Source organism: Leptinotarsa decemlineata, unplaced genomic scaffold (assembly GCF_025532065.1).
Source record: "Leptinotarsa decemlineata unplaced genomic scaffold, Ldec_3_MD MMD2_tig00001621_RagTag_RagTag, whole genome shotgun sequence".
Taxonomy (NCBI): domain Eukaryota; kingdom Metazoa; phylum Arthropoda; class Insecta; order Coleoptera; family Chrysomelidae; genus Leptinotarsa; species Leptinotarsa decemlineata.
The window spans coordinates 2,970,620-2,992,654 of NW_027412566.1; the positions used below are offsets into that span (position 1 = coordinate 2,970,620).

The 22,035-nt window shown below is 33.5% G+C and overlaps 1 protein-coding gene across 4 annotated transcripts; it reads right to left on the reverse strand.

The window, feature by feature from the left end:
- Nucleotides 1–1,569: 1,569 nt before the first annotated feature.
- put (activin A receptor type 2 punt) lies at nt 1,570–22,035 on the reverse strand. 4 transcript variants are annotated; one of them, XM_023160098.2, is made up of 10 exons: nt 21,663–22,035; nt 21,418–21,608; nt 20,680–20,839; nt 18,347–18,483; nt 17,383–17,541; nt 17,023–17,245; nt 16,757–16,958; nt 12,844–13,099; nt 12,222–12,408; nt 1,570–4,402 (listed from the first exon to the last, which is right to left on the reverse strand). In XM_023160098.2, exons 1-9 carry the CDS (start codon nt 21,727–21,729, stop codon nt 12,229–12,231), a joined length of 1,575 nt encoding a protein of 524 aa, XP_023015866.2. In that variant the 5' UTR covers nt 21,730–22,035; the 3' UTR covers nt 1,570–4,402; nt 12,222–12,228. The 4 variants fall into 4 exon arrangements, with proteins under 4 accessions (XP_023015866.2, XP_023015865.2, XP_074032284.1 ...); XM_023160097.2 differs by having other exon boundaries at nt 1,570–8,814; XM_074176183.1 differs by having other exon boundaries at nt 1,570–12,408; nt 21,669–22,035.

A 22,035-nucleotide genomic window follows, 5' to 3' on the forward strand; every position in this document is an offset into this window, starting at 1 on the left:
ATCCAGTCGAAGAATCAGAGAGCTCTTGAAAATACGGAAACTCTTGAAAACCCGTTAGTTAGGGAAGCCACAAATTATGCTGTAGACGACCCCTCCCGATACAGAAGGCCCCGACACTCTGTCGAATGAGGCCCTCATGTCCCCCGTTAACGGATGAACAACCTTCTCATCCATCCCACCCCAGCCAGGTAGGGGTATCTCGTGAAGGACTGCATTGATGTATGAGGACTTCATGCCGTCATACCATCAGTCATGAACCCATTGGTCCTTCTTGAGACCAATAATCAGCCAAAAGGGTAGGGGAGCTGGACTCCAAGCCTGAATAACACGAAGATGACCTTCCATCCCACTGGGAAGTTCCCAGGTAAGTGTAGTCGTTCAGTAAAACAGATATTTCACTACTTTCAACAAAAACACCATTTTATCAGTTACCACTAAGTCGACTCTCAAAGCACAAAAAAACGCCTAGAGGCTCGTGTTGTAGTGCAGTTGTTGCATTTTTGTAATGTTCCGTGAAAAGAGTGTTAAGTATAAATACGTTTCAAGTGGTCATTTTTTTTAAGTGAAATATAGGTTGTTCACGTTAAGAGAATGACGTCACAAGATGACAAGTTACGGCGTTGCCAACATGTGCACTATTTCGAACTTGAATTTTTTTTTGTACTGTTGATGTGTTTTATTGCTATTTTCCTTACTTATTTTTAGTATTTGTTGGGACTATTTCGAATATGCTTTAGGCATATTGAATACACGCAGGTCTTATCGAAAGAAATTATTAGTTCTGAAAAGAAAGACTGACAGTTTTCGAGTTTTTTTCTATTCGGCAACGTCTGAAATTTTAATATCAGTTGAGCAACTTACAAAATGAAATGTTACTAGTTTCATTGCTGTTGAATGCATTTCAGTGGGAATTTTAACGTTGTTATATTGGATATACAAAATTACCAAAAATTACGTCATTCTCTTAACGTGAACAGGCTATATAATTTTCAACATGAGAAAAATACACTACTCCTAATGAGTTTTCTTCAACTTTTTGAATCTCCAATACTATCGTGATAATAATAATAAAATTTTCACAATAAATTGGAGCTCATTTCCATTGAATTAACTAAGTATTCACCGAGACATTACAGTTTAAAATACTCATAAAAACGGACAAAACTTTTCGATTGAAACAACTTAATACATAGAAACATCGCAAGTTGAATAAAAGCTTGTAAATAAAACACTTTTGTTACTTTAACCTATATATTTATTATTTCTTTGACAAATATGTATGATAAAAATAATATAATAACACATTTCTTCTACAATAAAAAGTGTCAGAAAATGTTTACCTCAGTTATCAATTATCCAATTGAACGTTCGTAAAATACAGAAACATTCTAAAATTAAACTGTTAGGTTCCAAAAAAAAATCTTAGTTACGCACGAAAACAATATTTTAATATTGTTACTAGTTATTCGCGTAAAAGGGCAGTTCGATCAAGTTATCAATAAACTCGTCAACATGGTCCGCAAATTCAATAAACATTCCACTTGTTTTTCATTCCATTGTTCAATTAGACAAATGAACTTTCGGCACAAGAAAAAAATATAAAAAACACTTAGGTACAATCATTGATACATATTAGGGTTTGGCAATAACCAGAAAATAAATACCTAGTCGTTAATGGTGAAGAGGAAAATTCGAGAAATTCTGAGAAACTAACTTCGAAATCATAAATGTGCTGAACAGCTGAATATTTGAGAAGTCATTACATTTATTTGTGCCTGTTTTAACGACATAATCAACAAATTCGTTCGGACCATTTCCAGGGACATATTTTAGGAAATGAAATTGATGCTCTAATTTATATATAAAAAAACCATACGAGAATGTTAACTTATACAGGAGAATGATGCAGTCAATGCAATGAAAAAGAGATGTATAATCTGATGACCAGCCAGAAACACATGCCTGCAATTTGCATGTTTTCTGAGTGCTTCGTCCATGAATTTTCACTGCTTTTGGAAAGTTTCAAACCCTGATATCAATTCGACTACATGGGAAAATTGTATTACCTCCATTGAATTTTGCTCTGTAGAAATATCAATTCCTTACTGCACAAAAGAACACTAATGAAAGATGAAACTAAAACCCAGACACCAGAATTCAAAATTTAGTTCCGTTGTTTGAGAAAACTGCTTGTTTTGGAAGAACACTAATATTCAATATATTTTCCGATGAATCAACGTAATTTTTCATAGAGGAAAACAGAGTTTTTGGCCTTTTTCAGAACTTACAAGTAGCCTAGAAGAGATAGATAATCCACAACTTGAAAGCAGAAAACAAATTAAATTGAGTAGAGTATTCTGAAAAAAAAAGAGCACTAATTGTATTCAGCACGGGGCAGAAAGACTCAGAAACACCAAACGAAATTTAGCATGTTTCTATGAATGCTATTGCCCAATCCCAAATACATGAAATATATTTAATGTCTCTTGATTTTCTCCGTCAGTATTTTTATTTTTTATTTGGGCCTTTTCCATCAAAGTTAAATGACAGAAAAAATCCACTGTTTAAAAAGATGTTAACAGATTTGAAATCCATGAAAAATATAAAATACTTTGTTAAGAAGCTACAAAAGTGGATACATCTACTAATAATGTTGTCATAGATGACGAATCTCACTTTTGAGCATTGAGTTGCCAATAGCTACATTGACTCCCTGAAAATAGTTGACATTTCCAAAATTCCTTTTGAAAATTTGTTTCATTTATAGTTTCTCCTTGAAGATGATCACTTGGTGATCGAAACACATGTCAAGGTGTTACAATAACCCTTTGGGATAAAACTCCAGTAATATTGATTTATTCAGTTTAAATCTGTGATGTTTTAAATTATGTGACTACATATATATAGGTAACTCAGTTCTCAGATTATCATGCTCATCCTCATTGTATGTTATTTATGGTCCTTTCCACAGACTTTTGTGAAAACGGACCAAGAACTGATCTTTGTGGAACCCCAACAATCATAAATGACATATTCAAAAACACATTTCAATGGAACAACTGAAATGGCACCAATGTTCACAAAATAGGATATTTTGCTTAAAAACAGTGCCAGGAAAAATTTTACTATTGACATGGAAAAAACCTAAGTTATTTGCATTGATCATCATCTCCTGATAATGTCGATTTGGTTGACGAAACGTGCACAAGGATTATTTCTTGAAGTCCTGATGTGCGAAAAATTTTAGCAGAAATGAGCTTCCTGTTCTTGGTCGCTATTTTCATGTCGCCATTTATGAAAGCAAAAAAGAAGCTTGGCCATTTGCATTTTTCTTCACATATCAGTGAAAATAATAGTGTCAAAATAAATGATCTTGTAGTTAGTTTCTCATCATTTCTAGATAAATAATAGTTACGATGCCAACAACAACAACAACAAAAGTTTAGGGATACAAAAAGGAATGCAACGGTCATGATTACTTATACTGTGATTTGAACTGTATTTTAGTAAAAAAAAACATTATTTTATAAATTATTTCTCTAAAAAAGTCCGGAACATCAGTTTATTGCAAAACATCATTTTGTACTATTTCATCTGTTGAATCGAGTCATAATAAAAACAAAGAAAGCTGGCTATATAGATTAGTATTTATACAACATGAATGTAAATAAATTTTCCGTTAATATTTGAAGGATGAAAATTTGGAAAATGTGTCAAATCAAACAACTCTATTCGTGTCTCAAGTCCCTATTGTAGTTATAATGATAGTAGTCTTTAATTTCCTTCCGACAAATGACGTTTCCTTCCTGACTGACAGATGACAGAAACATATAACCTCACATTTTATACTGAAAGAAAACATACCGACTCGTTTCACAACGAGAAAAATCATCTACTTTCGGGATCACTTGATAAGTATAGAGACTGAAACTGGAAACGAGTTGTTGAAAACCATATGGATTCAAATAAAGACGGTTCGATATTTACATCCACTATACGTTAATGTCGATATAAATCAGAGAATTAAACAGTTAGTGATATGTTCATATTAATTCAACAAAAACGGATAAGGTGAGCTATCTATTTACACAATACAATAAATAATTTTGCATCGAGAGTGTTGAAAAGCACCAAATTCGTCCTTGAAATGATATAAAAATACAGAGGTAGTATATGGTAGGAATGAAGTAACTAACACTATGAAACGAATCTGTAAAAAAATGGCAAGATATCTAAAACTTAGTATTGTTTGCTGTCCTGAGGGTAGTTTACTTTGTGACTGGTACGAAATCAAAATTGTCTACAACAAAAATACACATACGAGTCCTGAATCGCGACAGCTCGTTCTCGTCTTATAAATCACCCTGCAATGCAAATATCTTGTTTTCCGTTAGGATTAACCCTGTAAAAGCGAGCTACGTTATATTGTATGTCACATACTAAAATTACTTCCAGGTTTTCTCATTTGAAAGCAACTTTTTGTGAATTTTAAGTGAATATTTCTCCAACTTTAATTTGGGTTAATGAAACTGCTAGCGCATTATGTATTTTAAACTGTTTTTTTTCCTTTGTTGCGGTCTGAAACCCAAAAATTATTCGAAATGTTCAAAAAAGCTGCAGCTTTCACAACAAAAAGCCATCTGGATTCTGGCAAATGTTTATTGTTCAATCAACTTTTTTTTATCATGTTAAAAGTGAATTTCTTTTTTTTCTGATTAATTTTGGAGAGTTCAAAAAACTTGAAAGATGGAGAAATATTCAAAAAATACCAACAAGACCATTAGTGAGCAAACTGAATTCAAATTTCCAAAAAATGCTATTACAAATTGAGAAAAGGAGAACCAGAAAAGTCTAGTAATATATTTTATAATTCATGCTAAAATTGCAAAAAACTTGATATTTTCGAAAACAAAATTATTTCACTGATCACATTCTAAATTCCTATTTAAAGCCATTAAATTTCTCAAGGGCATCCCCTCTTCAATATGTCGAATTATCAGTCTTTACAATTTTCCTTCATCTTGTTTCCGCCATCTTACCAAACAGAATTTTCTGTGAGAAACTAACAAATATACAATTTTCCGAGTAAGCCGATAAAACGGTCAAAAAATATTACGTTTCTCAACAAATAGAAATCTATAATTATATTCTATTGCTTCTCTTTCTAACAGACATGAATATTAAAAATATATTTATATATTCAGTAATTTTTTCTTCGTTTTCAAACTTAACATTCAATTGCACAAATTCAAGAATCTTCACACAAAATTCCTAATTCTAAAGTTTATCAAATATGTTTATTCAGAGAAAATATTCTAAGGGGTTAGTTTTAAGAAGAGGATTTTCAGAAAACTGACTAGTCATAAGGCTACCTCTCCCTCATATAATATGTGGCTGACTTTTTTCAAAGTGACGTGGAAAAAAAAAGCTGACTCCTAAAATTAGACATTCATCAATTAATTGTTTTTTCTTCTTCAATATTACTAGTGATTAAGATTTTCAATTCTTATATACTTGTATTTGCACCTCAACAGTAATTTTATATGACTGATTTTGAAACGTTTATCTTCCTGGAGATGAGTACATTTTTTCAAGCACACTATTCATCAGTAAGAGTCTAAAATTATTCATATGTAGGAGCAACAGGGAAGTGAGGAAAGACAAGACTCATGAATTGCCAATTTTTGAATGTGGATACACCAAATAAAAGTAACAATTTTTCAGTGAAAAAAAAAACCCAAACAAAACTAGGAATGGGCAAGAAAACAATAGTTTTTTTTAAGAAAAAATTGATCCTGTTACTAAACCAACTTTTCCTCAGAAAAATTATTGGATTACCAAACTAGTCAACAAAACTAGGAATATTTTTTGTACAAACTTTTAATCAAATTCTCTTTTTTGCGGTATCTTTGTATCATTTGAAAAAATAAACAGTTTTATGGCTTGCAATAGTTCCATGACAAAATATGCGTCTTTTTATAAGGTTATGTAATATCTTTGACAGATGACACATCTTTGACTTGAGACAGATGTCAAATTCATCAAATTGTCACATTTTCTAGAATACAAAATTGTTACTTTCAATTGGCATTTTCAATTTCAAAAAAATAACACACATATATAATAGAAGAGATAGTATTTATAGAAAGAGGTATATGTATATTCCAGGGTGAAACGAAATAACATACCATTCGTCCACAAAGTCTGTATCATATGGTAATTTCTTTCCTTGAGAGAATTTTACGAAATGACAAAAATGATGCTCAAAGTACTTTTGTGAAAAAATAAAAGTTGTTCTTTTCTACACCTGAACTTTTTATTAACTCGATAATAAAAAAAGTTATATTTATTTCTTGATTTTTTTACTACATACAATTCATATAAACTAATATTGATAGGAATATCCTCAAGGAACGCAAAAATGAGTGACTAAAGTTGAACAATAAGAAATTTAATAATAACAATAATAATAAATGACAATTTACCACATTATTATTATTAGTACTCATGTCAGCTCTTTATGCGTTACATCACAAAAAAGTGCATCTTCAATGTAACTTTTTAGAGTTCTTTTTCATCATAAGTTGTCATTTCAATTGAAATCCAGGTTGACCAGTAAGAAATTTCATCATCAAGTGACCTAAAATTTGAAGTTTCAGTTCATAACTTTAAATTTTGGTGACTAGCTATTTTTAATTTCATTTTATATCAACCTTTTTTGCGAAATTTTTGCCCTAATGATTCAACGTTCACCAGTTAATTTTTTTATGTCAAACTTGCCACATCCTATATAGTTAAAACAATTACTTCTTTGCTAATCATCTCCTGGTGACGGTAACGGTTAGCGAAACGCTTGTCAAGAAACAATATTTTTTCTGGCATGGAAAAACTTGTTTTTGACACGAATCGCATGTTACCAAAGAATCTATTTTCGCTGTCGAAATATTCGGTATAGGAAAGTTCATCTTCCAGATATGACGTCTATCACAAATAGCAAGAGTAAGTTGAACGGTAAAACCGAAATTCTTTCAACACTTAATAATAATCGTACGGAAAAGCATTACGCTTACAAATTCTCAAACAACTCGAAACGCAGCAAACCTCAAAACGTTAAACATAACCTAAGTTTCAACAATCAGCTGTCACCTGTCACATTTGTCAGATTCTTAACGTCTGCTTCTTTTTGTAAAAATATTCATTTGACTTCCAAGTCCTTTTTTATTTCATTTTTATCTTGAATTTTCTGTTCCTAGGTACTCTTCTTCGATTTTTTTGATATTTTGAAAATAATATTGAAAACACCAAACTTTTCAATTCATTTTATATCAATTCTCTGTGTTATTTGCTTCAATATGCCTGTTTACAGAAAAAAATACAAAAAAAAGTAGCTCTGCAATAATTTGTTACCGCAAATTATTGCAGAGCTACTTCAGTATTTGTTTACTCCCAAATACTGAAGTTTTTGGGAGTAAACAAAGTTGATAATCGTTGATGCTCTTTCATTTTGATTCGGTGAACGACTAACAATAACGAAACCTTTGAAAATATAAATTCTAACCAATAAGCCTGAACATTGAGCATTATTTCTTTGGGATAACGTGGCATTTCAAATATTCCTATCGAGAAATTCCCATATGATACACTCCTTTCGGAAAACACAATATACAGGTGCAACAACAGTTACGTTACAAGTTCTCGATAACCATCGACTATATTTCCATTTTCTCAAAGTATTATACTTTCCAAGCCGATTGCAACTGTTGCCAAACGTGTGCACCTGTCAAAAGACCCTTCCGAATATATTCAGAAATAAAATTAAGAATACACCTAGTATTTCCGCTGTCTTCTTGTAACCTCAACGTTATTAGAACAAACGACTAAAGATATATTTTTGCACAACATACTTTTCTAGATACGTATCAACTTTAGTCTCAAATTGAAAAAAGCACAAATTTTTTAGGTTATCATGACCTGCGAAATGAAAGTAACGTGTCTACTAATCGCTTCGATTTTACGGCAGGAAAAGTACTAGTTCTTTTAGTTCCGAATAACAGACCTGCAACGATGAAACATCTCTGGCAAAATGACAGGTGGAAGTATTTTGAAAGACAATCAACTCCACATCAAGTGGTTGTGCGTAAAAAGAATCACTGGTTAAAGAGAAAGTTTAAGGAAGTCACTAGCTTACTATTATAAAAACGAATGCGCACGAAAATTGAACCATTGTGAGTGATTTCATTTCTATTTTTCTACTTTGCAATATATTTATTGTTCAGTCCAATGATTAATGTTGTCAAATTCAAATTAATTTTGATTCAAGGGTTATATCCTGAGCCCATCAAGTTAGGTTGCTTAAAAATTGTGCAAAACTCATAATTAGGAGCAAATTACTTGAGTTAATGATAATCTTCCTACTATCAACTCATCTGACACGAAACACCTCTTTCAAAACACCGATCAAGCCGACAACCTAAAAAATTCAGCGACAACAAATCGATAAAATCTACACTTATAATAGTTACATCTAGGTCATTTTGAAAAATCAATATTAAAAATACACACTTCCTCAAACGGAACCCATTTCTTGAAAGTTTTTTTTCTCTATTACAAAAACTCTAATATCCTCAATGTCACCACACTAGTTGAGAACAAAGAAGCATGTGTTTTCGTATAAAAATCGGTGTATAAAAAAATAACTTCCGTAATCTATTGGCACATTAGAAAGGAACTGAAGGAGAAACCCAGTATATTCCCCCTCGAAAAAAATCTAACCAGAGGTCCTTGACGTTTTCCGCATTTTCAACCTCCCACAATCTGAAAATTAATAAATCTAAATCCAATCACCCTGAAAAGTTCTGTATACTGAAGAATGATTGAAGAAAAGACATTTTTATACGTATTTTCCTTAAAATGGCTGACGTTTTGGAAAGTAGCTATTTTCTGTCATCAAAAACCTATAAATTTATTGGCGAAAAATCAAGTTCCATAAAAAATAAACGTTGGGGTACCCCAAGGATCTATCCTTGGTCCTCCCCCTTTTTTACACTATAACTAACTGAATTACAAATGTTTCTTTGAAGGGATTGGTTAAATCATTTGCTAATCGTTCTTTCTAGGGAGCTATGACAAAATTGAAGATGATATAAAAACATATATGAAGACAATTTTAGGTTTGCAAAAAAAAATCCATATGAATACTTCTTTAAGATTATTGGATAGTTGAAAAGAGCAAATAAACTCCATAAAGCAGTAAAATTGTTATAATTTTTCAATTCTTTTGATATATATATTTTTTTACTCTTGATATATCAATATTTATAACAGCAGTCTATTAGATATTCAAGTAATATTTATTGCTTTTGAATGTAATAATGGTGGAATGAAAGCCTCAGATATAAATCGTAGTTCAACCGATTATTCATTTGAAGAATATATGCCTTTAAATACAACTAGAGAGAAATTTTTAGGAAACAAAAAATAATTTCATTAGTTTTCCTTGCAAAAAACTAGTCGAAAATAATATTCAATGGAATCAAGAAAAAAGCGATGTAGATCATTTAATTATACAATCAATAACCTTCAGGTACTTGCTGTTGTTACGGAAGAAGATATTGATGTGTCCATACTATGGCTTTACCAGTCGATGATAAAGAAATGATTTTTAGACCACTAAAAATAATGCCTCACCCAAAGTTCATATTAACGAATCATTCCAATATTCCATTCATGCATTCCCTGGACATAAATACTACTGCTTTTTGAAATTAAAAAAAAAATACTCATTAAAATTTTAAATAAATTTTCAGATAATGGGTGATTTTTTTGCTGGTATCTTTTTGGCACTGTTTTTGACAGATCACGCGTGAATCGTGTCTTGTGTCATTGTCAAACTTGTTCAATTTGGTCTAAAATTTAACCATGAATCGACTTACGAATGAACAACGCTTGCAAATCATTGAATTTTATTATCAAAATCCATGCTCGGGGAAGAAAGTGTATCGTGCACTTCTTCCAATTCATGAGCAGTTTCGTCGGCCTACTGAGGGAGCTATTCGGAAGCTTGTGACTAAATTTCGAACCCAGTCTACACATTATTGGACATTAAACCACCAACACGCATGCGTAGAGTGAGGACCGATGAAAATATTGCGGCTGTATTCGCCAGCGTTCGTGATGACCGTAAAATGTCGATTCGTCGCCGTTCGCAGCAATTGGGCCTCTGTTACTCCATTACGTGGAAAATTTCATGAAAGGATCGTGTGATTTAACGCCTTTGGATTATTTCTTGTGGGATCATGTTAAGACTCATTTCTACAGGAGTAAACCAACAACGACTGACGCTCTGGAACCCAATATTGAAGCATTTATACGTGAAATACCGGTCGATATGTTAGAGAGAGTGTGCCAAAGTTGGATCTTGCGCATGGGCCATCTAAAGCGGAGCCGCGGATAGAATTTGCACGAAATCATCTTCAAACATTAAATTATATTGATCGTTCTATTGATTCCAATAAAGATTTCATCAATTTTTTCTGATTTTTTGTGTTGTTTTGAAAATCAAATCCTATACCTCTTAAAAAATCACCTGTTAGTTGTAAGCATCAGCTAGACTTCCATGGTTGGAGAACCGAGTGAAGAAGCACTTTTTAATTAAGGTATTTATTATATTCTCACAATGTATGAATTGACATACGAGAGTTTGAAAGCATCAGCTTCTAAAAACAAGAGTGGTATCCACTCTACGTGAACCAAAGTGAATTATTGCTAGACCCTTCGAAACCAAAGTCTCATTATATTGTGTAATGTATCAAAGTCATTTGACACGCAATATTTTTGATATCAAACCATATATCTGAATTGCATTTCTTTTAAAATTATATACTGTCAACTCCAGTTACCATCCATCTGCTCATATTTTGTAAGAACTGTAAGGGCGCTTTAAAGGGACAATAAAATAAAGAACATAAAAAAATAACCTGCAAAAGAGTAGGTGTTCATAATGATTAACTTCAATTCCTGCAGTATTAATACCTGGGGATTTTTTCATTCAAGAATTAATTGTCAATTTAGTATATTTCTGAAAACACTATACAACTCAGTTCTTTGCCTATGACAAAGGACGCAAAAAAATAATAGGAATATACTTTCAAGTTCAAAAACAGAAAGGTAATGCTCTAATACCTACTGCAGAAAGGGGTTGGAAAAAAGATTAGCTAAAATCAATTGAAATGACGCAACATGAAGCTGTTTCCCAGAAATTTTTCTTCAGAGGCATATATTATTTAATTGAATAACTGATTGAAGTGTAACTTATATATCTACGTTTTCCCTTAGATGCATAAGTTCCATTTCAAATTTGGTGCCACAATTATTATATGAATACCTATGAAAACACTATACAACTCAATTCATTGCCTACGACAAAAGACCCAGCAAAATAATAAGTTTACTTTCTGCAGAATGGGGTTAGAAGAAAGATTACTCAACATCAAACAAAATGACACAACATGTAGCTGTTTCCTACAAATTATACTAGTGAATATACAAAGAATTTTTACAAAAAAAATCCACGCAAATATTAATTTCTCATATCATATTATCATTCATTATGTCAATAATCATGTCAACACTTAAAAAACCTTCCTGGTTTCAAATAAGATAATATAACCAGAAACTTTTTAAAAAAACATTGAAATCGGAGCTGTGCGAATATTTCTGAAGAGTGCCTGAACAGTTCCTCTTCAAAAACATCCAATTTTTTTCTGGGATATGATAATAATGAAACCGCCTCAATTGGAAATATGTAAAAATCTTTTGGCAAATGTCAAAAAAATAAAATGTATACATGTCACATTTGTCGGCATTTTAAAAAAGCTAGAATTTTCAATCAGTTACAAAAATTCATAAATACAAGTCACTGACTCTACAGAACTCCAAACTAGGCAGTAACTTTTTGGGGTGAACCAGATTTATTAATTTTTTAGATTGTGGAACACTGACTCCCCGAAAAAACAATGTCTTTCAAAGAACCCTAACCGGAAACCAATCGAACCGTTCATACCGAGTCCCCCTTCCAAAAGCATTTCAGTAACTTAGGCTCTGTAGAAATATCGCGAGTGTGGTAACATGTACTTGCGTAGGTACTCGTTTAGATGCAGGTACGGATGTCCAGAACGCCAAACTCTCAGAAACGTCCTACGTATATTCCTAAACCGACCTACCTTGACCCTACGCGCAATCGTCCTTCAAAGGCGTCAGAACGTTCTCGTTCTCTATTCGCCAATCGATCGTCGGCTGCTGGTATTTCGTCTGCAACATTACACGTTCCATGACGCACGAAGCGGATAGTCTGGCTTCGGCGTCGTGATCCCAACATTCCTCCATCGTGTCACACATGGCGGCCAATCCCTGAAATTTGAATCCATTGATAGGGTATACTAGATGGGTTGAACAGTTCTTAGGCTAGCACACAGATGGCGCTACTAGTATTGAATCCATGATTTTCAGTTAACCCTAACCCTCAAAAGACACGTGTACAAATTTCACAGCTGTAGGACTATTAGTTTGTGGGATAGAACATTTTGAGTGAAGCAAATGTTGCAAGTTTTAGGAAAATTATTAAAAATGACTTTTGTGTGTCCATAAAGCATTCCTTTTTGACTAAAAAAATACTGTTGAAGCCAAGGCTTAGTTTGATATACATTATTTAGACTTTGCACCTGGAAAATTATTACTCTGGAGAGTTTGCGTAGATCTGAAAAAGTTTTAGAGTTTGATTGGGCACACATAAACAATTCTGATTCTATTCCAACTGTTTTACAGTGATCGCAGTCATATACTCACTGGATGATGCCTCCAATGTTCGTGTATCCTCGGCCTAACTTTCTGCTGTACCACATGCTCCTGCATATCTTCCAAAGACGGGTGCTGCCCAACCTCCTCCTCAAAGGGCAATCTGTATTCAGGAATGGGTCCGTCTTGAGCCGTACACCTTGATACTAGTTCCCACAAAACCAGTCCGCAGGCGTACATGTCGATTCGCAAGAAAGCATCCGGAGTGAAGTTGATGGCTCCTTCGAGGATCTCGGGGGCCATGTACCTTGAATGAATAAAGATATCTCAGATTTTTTAATTTTGCGCATGAGTTAAACTATTGAGGGTGGAGATTTAGTGGAAATCTCACAATGAAGTTTCTTGAATATGTTATGGATTTTCATCAAGTATTGGCCGATTACATCACATATTAGGCAATAATTTTTCAATTGTGAAGAATATAAGAACTTAGTGTATACGGCACTATAAGAATATTTGTGGACATGTATTTCAATCATAGGAATATTTGCGAACAAGGGCATTATAAAAATATTTGTGGACAACTTGTACATAAAAAATTAACATATTTGGCTCGATCGTTATTAAAATATTTGTGGGCAGCTTGTAATTCATTGAAAATTGAAAATAAACTTATTTGGCAGGGGCATTATAAGAATATTTGTGAAAACTTGTGGTTCATTGAAAATTAGCAAATTTGGCAGGGGCATTATAAAAATATTTGAGGAAACTTGTGGTACATTGAAAATTAACAAATTTGGCAGAGGCATAATAAAAATATTTGTCTACAACTTGTAGTAAATTGAAAATGAACATATTTGGCAATGGCAATATAAGAATATTTGTGGATAACTTGTAATACATGGAAAATGAACATATTTGGGAGGGGCATTATGAGAATATTTGTGAATAACTTGTAGTATATGGAAAATGAACATATTTAGCAGGGGCATTATGAAAATATTCGTTAGCAACTTGTAATTTATTCAAAATTAACATATCTGGCAGACGCATTATAAAATATTTGTGGATAACCTGTAATACATTGAAAATTAACATATTTGGCAGGGACATTTTAAAAATATTTATGGACAACTTATAGTAAATTAAAATCAATATACACACATCGGAAAAGTCTAGGGATATTTTTATAACATACTAAATATCATAAAAATAAATGCATGAGGTCGTTTAATTTCGATTAAATTGGTACACTCGACCACCCTGTAGATTTCTATGGGTTGAACAAAGCCTGCAAAAACGGTAACTAATCTTTTATCAAATTTTTTACAAACTGTAGGTTTTCGGCTAAAATGAATAATCTGAAAGTCTCGAGTTTGTACATTCTGTGCAGTTCTTGCTCAGCAAGAACGCCATCACTTACCATTGGCTGAGATGAATAGAGCTGTAGGGCTTCTTCAAGGTGGCATGCGACAAAATGATGTAGCTCTTCGTTTGGGGGTCTCCCAAAGTGTATCAGTCGATTGTGGCGGCGTTTCCGTGAAACTGGCAGTCCAGCCGAACAACATCCAGGGCGAGGACGCGCTGCAACTGCAGTTCAAGACCGATTTTTGGTCTTAACCGCAAGAAGACAACCGACAATCACAGCACCTGAGTTGGTTAACATGTTGCAGCAGACGCACCAGGTAACCATTGGTCGTGATACTGTCAGAAATCGACTGCATGAAGCAGATCTCCACAACAGAAGGCCACTTAGATGTCCACTTTTGTCGAGAGGCAATCGCGGTAGAAGATTAGAGTGGTGTCAAGAACATCAAAACTGGGATGCAAATGATTGGGCCACAGTTTTGTTTACAGACGAATCCAGATTTGGATTTCATCCAGATTCTCGTCGAGTAAGACTGTGGAGACGACCTGGAAATAATGAACGTTTGAGACACGTGCAGGAAGTCCACACATACAGAGGTGGTACAGTAATGCTATGGGGCGGAATCATGATCGGCGGCAGAACCGATCTCGTTTTTCCAAATCGCTCCCTCACAGCTCGACAGTACCTCGACACCATTCTTCTACCTATCGTCCGTCCGTTTGCTGGTGCTGTTGGTGAAAACTTCCACCTAATGCACGATAATGCTCGTCCACATGTCACGCGTCTAGTGACTGACTGGCTCACCAACGAAGGAGTTGATGTATTGCCATGGCCAGCACAATCACCGGACCTGAATCCCATCGAGCATGTGTGGGACATGCTTCAACGAAGAATTACTCCGCGTATGGGGAACATTCACACAACGTTTCAATTGAGAGAGCTTTTAATCACTGAATGGGCAAATGTACCTCAACAAGACATTGACAATCTCATTTTGTCGATGCACGATAGATGTAGGGCCGTAATAAACCAGCGTGGAGGCCATACTTTGTACTGATTCCAATTTTTTTTGTATTATGATTTTTTTTCGGGCTGCCAAAGAAGAGCCACATTTTTTTTTTAGTTTTGCTTATATGCGCACTCAGTATTTTTGACCATTTAATAAATTTTGTTGTAAGTTACATTCGTTTAATAATCACCCGTCAACTTTTTTTCCCTAAAGCGATCTAAAAAAAAATTATTGCCATTTTTAAAAATATCCCTAGACTTTTCCGATGCGTGTATTTGGCAGGGGCATTATAAAATTATTTGTCGGCACCTTGTAATTAATTGAAAATTGACATATTTGGCAGGGGCATTATAAAAATATGTGTGGACAACCTGTAGTACATTGAAAAATTAACATTTTTGACAAGGGCATTATAAAAATATTTATGGACAACTTGTAGTAAATTGAAAATTAACATATTCGGCAGGGGTATTATGAAATTTGTTGTCAGCAACTTGTAATTTATTGAAAATTAACATATCTGGCAGGGGCATTATAAAATATTTGTGGACAACCTGTAGAACATTGAAAAATAAACATTTTTGACAAGGGCATTATAAAAATATTTATGTACAACTTGTAGTAAATTGAAAATTAACATATTCGGCAGGGGTATTATGAAATTTGTTGTCAGCAACTTGTAATTTATTGAAAATTAACATATCTGGCAGGGGCATTATAAAATATTTTTGGACAACCTGTAGAACATTGAAAAATAAACATTTTTGACAAGGGCATTATAAAAATATTTATGTACAACTTGTACTAAATTGAAAATTAACATATTTGGCAGGGGCATTATAAAACTTTTTGTCAGCAACTTGTAATTTATTTAAAATTAACATATCTGGCAGGGGCAATATAAAAATATTTGTGGACAACCTGTAGTACATTGAAAATCAACATATTTGGTAAGGGCATTATACCAGGTGTACTAAATGAGGGTTTGTAATGTTCTCAAGCCTGTATTCCTAGAAAATCTTACACTATTCAATGGTGAAGCATTGATAACATTCCAACGCTGCCTAAGAAGAAAAATAGCTCTTGCAATTTCTTTCTCAATGTCTCCACAGGAGGTTAGCAACCTAGTTATTCATCCAATATAGTGCTAGTAAGTTCCCGCTAGACAGGGTGTAGCAGTTGTTATGTGTAGTCATTACAATTTTTGATGTTTCGGAATTTGTTTTTTGTTAGCTCTGCCTTCTAAAAAACTGAGTCCTTGATACAGAGGAATTAAATTGGTGTCATCAAAATTAAGAGACAAAAATAAAGTAGCGAACTGAGAATGCAACATTGGAGCATGCCGTTGGTGACTTGCATGCATATATCCAGAGGTGTTATCGTTTTGAGAGACTTGCTGGTAGAGGCTTAGATATGACCCAACAGGTGGTATGCCAGTTCCTCTGAATCCAGAGTATAATTACAAAAAAAAACTATTAAATACAAAATTAAGGGTCCTATCGAGGTTGCACCGTATAATAAATATCAGTACGTTCGCCCATTTCAAAACCCTTCACCATCTCTCTAATTACCCAAAAATCACTCACCTTCTTGTCCCCACCTGACCGTGAGTATCTCCGCAAGATTTTCCAGTCTCGAACACGATGGCCAATCCGAAATCCGCAATACAAGCAGTCATGTCGTTCTTCAGAAGTACGTTCTTGCTTTTGAAATCTCGATGAGCCACAGACGGTTTCATTTGTTCGCCTGGAAATTTTCCAGGAATCGTCTCGTGCAAATGCATCAATCCTAAAACGATGGAACTGAAAGGTTACCCGAATTTCACACAAGAGAAACTCAAGAGGGTACTTACCCTTAGACATGGTTTCAGAAATTAGGCACAGCTCGTTCCAAGTTAGAGTGTGCGCTTTGAGATAGTCGCACAAAGATCCTTTCTCGTGGTAAGCGGTGATCAACCAGAATTCGGCTTGTAGATTGTCTCCCCTTTTCTCCACCCCGATATATTGTAAAATATTTGGGTGATCCATGCAAGGGAGTCGGAAAATGTCCTGTTCCGTTTGCCAAGATTGTTTATCCTGAAAAGACAAAGGCCTCTAGGTCACATTTGACTACATTGAGAGATGAGGAAATGAAACAGAAACTTCATAAAATGAATCCAACACAAACACCAGAGCTGGAATACAGTGAATGTTACAGCTACGATTTTTTTTACCTGGATTGGAAAAATCTTGACAGCGATTTCTTCACTTTTGAACTTTGCCTTCCAAACAGCTCCAAAGCGCCCTCTAGCTTTAATTTCAATAAGCTGAATCGGTCTGGAATCTAAAATTGGAGTTGCTGGTGGCATCGGATGTTGTTCTGAGGTAGGCAGCTGCAAAATGTATCAGATAGATAGTCTTTATTTGTCCAAATGGAAGGAATAACAAAAAATGACGAAAATCAAATAGTTTTCATAAAAGAGCTCTAAAACAACGCATTTCAAAACTTATCATTTCAACGTTTTTCTTTAAAAAATTATTTTAATACTTAAAAAAAGGAATGAAATAATGCATTCAACATTTAAAGGGATTCATTTTAATTTCACCATTTGGCAACATCGGTTATAGCTAATAAAGGACAATGAATCTGTTACCTGTATGAGACAAACAAAGATGACATATTTCAGAGGCGTGCTGTTCTATTTGATTATGTTCCGAGTTCCGAGACATTCTGTGACATACGACATTTATTGCACCTAACCTATCTTCCTCTATATAAATAAATAACAAAACAACTGTTGTTTATGTGGCTTGTGGCGGTGGTATTGAACTATAATTTATATTTTGCCCTAATTGTTGATTTATAAAGATACTTTTCCTTTTTTAAAGTAGAATATCTAGGTACATATAAATAATTTCATATATATTATATGCAAGGTAAAATATTTATAGGATTGGCAGGTAAAGTTCTAGGCGCTGTTGCCAATATGTGAATTAGAAACAAATCCCTTTAAAAATTAAAACCCAACATTTGAAACATCAATTTGAATACTTTTCGATGTGAATTTGAAAAACTCATGAATTGAACTCAACTTTATTTTGTTCAAACTTGCATTTGTTGTGATAACCCAAATTGAGGAACATTCCCCATTCTCAGACAATTATATAAAAGCTTGTTATAAGATATTTTGAGCTTACCCCATTGAAATAATGTTTGTTTCGTCTCGTCCAGTAATATATTAATCCAGCGACTAGCAATACAAGTCCTATAGCCATTACAATCAGAATATTGTAGTAAAAGTGATATCCTCCACCTTCATGTGTTGGTATTGCAGCTAAAAGATGAAACGATACAATCAATAATTTCGGTACTTACTAATAAGGTTCATTTTAATTTTCACTATAAGAGGTATACAAAACCACGACATGTCTTTTGCTATGCAATAGCTTTCTCAAGCTGGATTTCATAAACTACTTTTGGATTGAAATATTTTGTGTTCTAAAAACATTAGACACTGATCTGGGTCCCAATCTATTAGTTTTAACTACCTGTAAAGAGCGAATCATTTCATTAACTAGTGAAAGCAGGTAAATACAGTGGAAAATGCTTATCCACCAGAAAAAATTATGTGAAAAACAAGTCAATAAATTAATAAATATTACATATTGAGGAGATGTATTCTTCCACCTCTGGTCACTATTCATATGTTCTTTTATACTTGTTTTGAATGCTCTTTCAGTTTGACCAACGTAAAACATCGGACACGAGCCAATGTATACACTTTCTTTCTGAAGTAATTTCTGTTGTCAGTTTCCGCTAGTTAAAAAAAATAATTGGGCTTGTGTATGTTGTCAAAAACTTGGCGTTCCGAGCTACTTTTGGAGATATGGCCACTCAAAAGTTGGGATTTGAAAAAAAGACCCTTTGAAAATTCATAAAACGACACCATTATTTCATACAGACATTCATTCACACATTTCAAATGTTTTCACAGAATAAAAAACTTTCATTTCACCAACAAAAACAACTTTTTTGAAAGTGACATGATATGAATAAATATTGCCCTATTTATTCCGTTATTATCAAAAATTATTAAAAAATTATCAGTGTTAAGACTTTCAAACTATTTCATTATATGCTAGGCAGTACAGTTTACGCATATGCAATGATACTGAAGCTATGATTGTTGAAGACACTGTACTTATATAAGTTCAATATTTTTGACAGACACTTGTTTCAAGACAGTTCAATATTGAGAGATTTTATAGGTCAAGTTGAATGAAAGTTGCTTTTGAAACAGTATTAAACAGGTTTATTGAACCATAAAGTTCAACATTGGTCCTTCGAGCCGGATCTGAACCAGCGACCCTGTGAAGACTCAACTTCTTCACAGGGTGGATAATGTTGAAGACACTGTATACAGTTTATTATTTATTGTGACAGATTAGTCACTTGTTTTAAGACAATTCAATGTTGAGAAATTTTGTAAGTCAAGTTGAATAAAAGTTGCTTTTGAAACAGTATTGAACAGGTTTATTGAACAATTAAGTTCTACATTGGTCCTTCGAGCCGGATCTGAACCAGCGACCCTGTGAAGACTCAACTTCTTCACAGGGTGGAGGATGTGGAAGACAATGTATATAAGTTTATTATTTATTGTGACAGATTAGTCACTTGTTTTAAGACAATTCAATATTGAGAACTTTTGTAAGTCAAATTGCATAAAAGTTGCTTTTGAAACAGTATTAAACAGGTTTATTGAATCTAAAAGTTCCCCATTGGTCCTTCGAGCCGGATCTGAACCAGCGACCCTGTGAAGACTCAACTTCTTCACAGGGTGGAGGATGTAGAAGACACTGTATATAAGTTTATTATTTATTGTGACAGATTAGTCACTTGTTTTAGGACAATTCAATATTGAGAACATTTGTTTGTCAAGTTGCATAAAATTTGCTTTTGAAACGGTAATAAACAGATTAAACCAAAGAATGATGATTGAAGAACTAGCATACAAATTGAAACTTATTACAATGAAAACAGTACTCTTCTATCTCTGGTTCTGTGCGAAGCATTCGATAATGTTGAACATGAAATTTTATTTTAGAAATCACAAGGGGGAAAAATTTAGATGATTTCAGAATTACTTGTACAATAGAAAACAATGTGTATGAATAGAAAATCAATAGAGCATTATTGAAAAGATATCTTGTGGAGTTCCACAATGATCTACTCTGGGGCCAGTTCTGCTTCTCATCTTCATTGATTCAATGGCACAATTGAAACGCTATGTGGAAGTAGTTGTTTTCCGGCAGGCATTTATCAGAACCTACGGTGTAGGCAGTTGAGATTTCATTTCGAAATATTCATTTTCTAGTAAGTATGTAGATTGCCGGAAAAGATACAGTTTGGAGGAAATAAAATGAGTTACTGAAATAAAAACTTCAAATTTCATACGAAAATATTATGTGGATGTGTGTATAGAAATATTCCACTAATCAGCAGCCTAATTTCTTTAATTTCCACTACTTACAACTTGGTGGTGACATTTCAGTCACTTGCGGTTCCCAAGAAAAGTCTGAGTTGCACATGTCTCCTTCGCAGCAACAATAAAACAGATTATTTTTAGGTGTGTGAGCTCTTTCCACACATTTCTTTTGGTTTACACAGTCAGCCCCATTTAAAAAACAACCCTGCAACAAAAACATTATGAAAACAAGTTGATTTCCTATAAAATATTTGGACAAAATATTCCATTGAAAATATTCGTTATGCCAACACATTTTCCATACAAAAATTTTCTGTAAGTCGAATGAAATAGGCAATTATCGAAATAGTTGGACGAGAGATAGTCTAAATATTTAAAAGAAAACATTGAACAATTCAGTCAGTATGTTTTATTGATCATATAAACACACAGATTGTTTGTTTGCTTTATTCATATGTACATTTTCATAAATTTGGTTGTTTTATATGTGAATAACTATGATTCAGAAGTATTAATAGTGAGTGCAATTTCCAAAGCATCTGTATTTGTAAAAACGTTCGGATATTTTTATCATTCCATGATGAAAAGAGAAAAAACAACATACTTTCCAAGAGAATTGCCCAATCTAGGTCATATTTACCTTTTCACCTAGATAATTCCAACTATTTTTACAATCGCCCATATAATCTAATACAGATATTCAAATTTTGGTATTGTGTTCTCAGGTCCTTCTATTAAACACCACAAAACAGATCTGCACAAAATAATAACAAATCTATGTACCTTCAAAGATACGTTCATTGTACCATTCTGCAAAGACCATAAGGCATAGCAGTGGATTTGTTGACCGTCTACGCTCTGAGCACATTCTTCTACGGTCGGGCACCCTTCTTGCTCTTTACAGGTGCTGTTGTAGAATTCACATTTGGTAGTAATTGCAGAATGAGCTACCGCACATCCAACGCTGGGGACATCTAAGGAAAAATTTTTATCAAAATTCTAGATCCACTAATGTATCATTCTCATACCTTTACCTAATAAAAATACACAACACAAGGTAATGATGTAAAACAAAGTTTTTTCACAGAAACTCATGTTGACGTCAACAACGAAATAGTAAAAAATAGGATAATGAATGAAGAATGAAAATTACTACTATTTCTGAATACAAACATGGACAATTTGTCCCAGGTCAAGAAATTCAAGATCGCGCAAGTGATAAGCAACAGTAGTCATTTTCTAAGTAATTCACACTACATATTATGACGATGTCAAAACGACGATGAATTATTCACACAAATCACTAATTAACATTTTTACTTATTTATTTTATGCAATCTTTACGCATTTCAATTCAACACCTACAACTTATTTATTTTAGCTATATATTTTTCAGTGTTG

What these genes read in the sequence shown, in the direction of transcription:
- put (XM_023160098.2), bottom strand. Translation starts at nt 21,729, where the DNA reads ATGAGTTTCTGTGAAAAAACTTTGTTTTACATCATTACCTTGTGTTGT. An exon ending in CAATGAACGTATCTTTGAAG is followed by an intron (nt 20,840 to 21,417) that starts GTACATAGATTT and finishes TTTTTGTTGCAG; the next exon opens with GGTTGTTTTTTAAATGGGGC. An exon ending in GGTCAGGTGGGGACAAGAAG is followed by an intron (nt 13,100 to 16,756) that starts GTGAGTGATTTT and finishes TATTCATTCAAG; the next exon opens with GTACATGGCCCCCGAGATCC.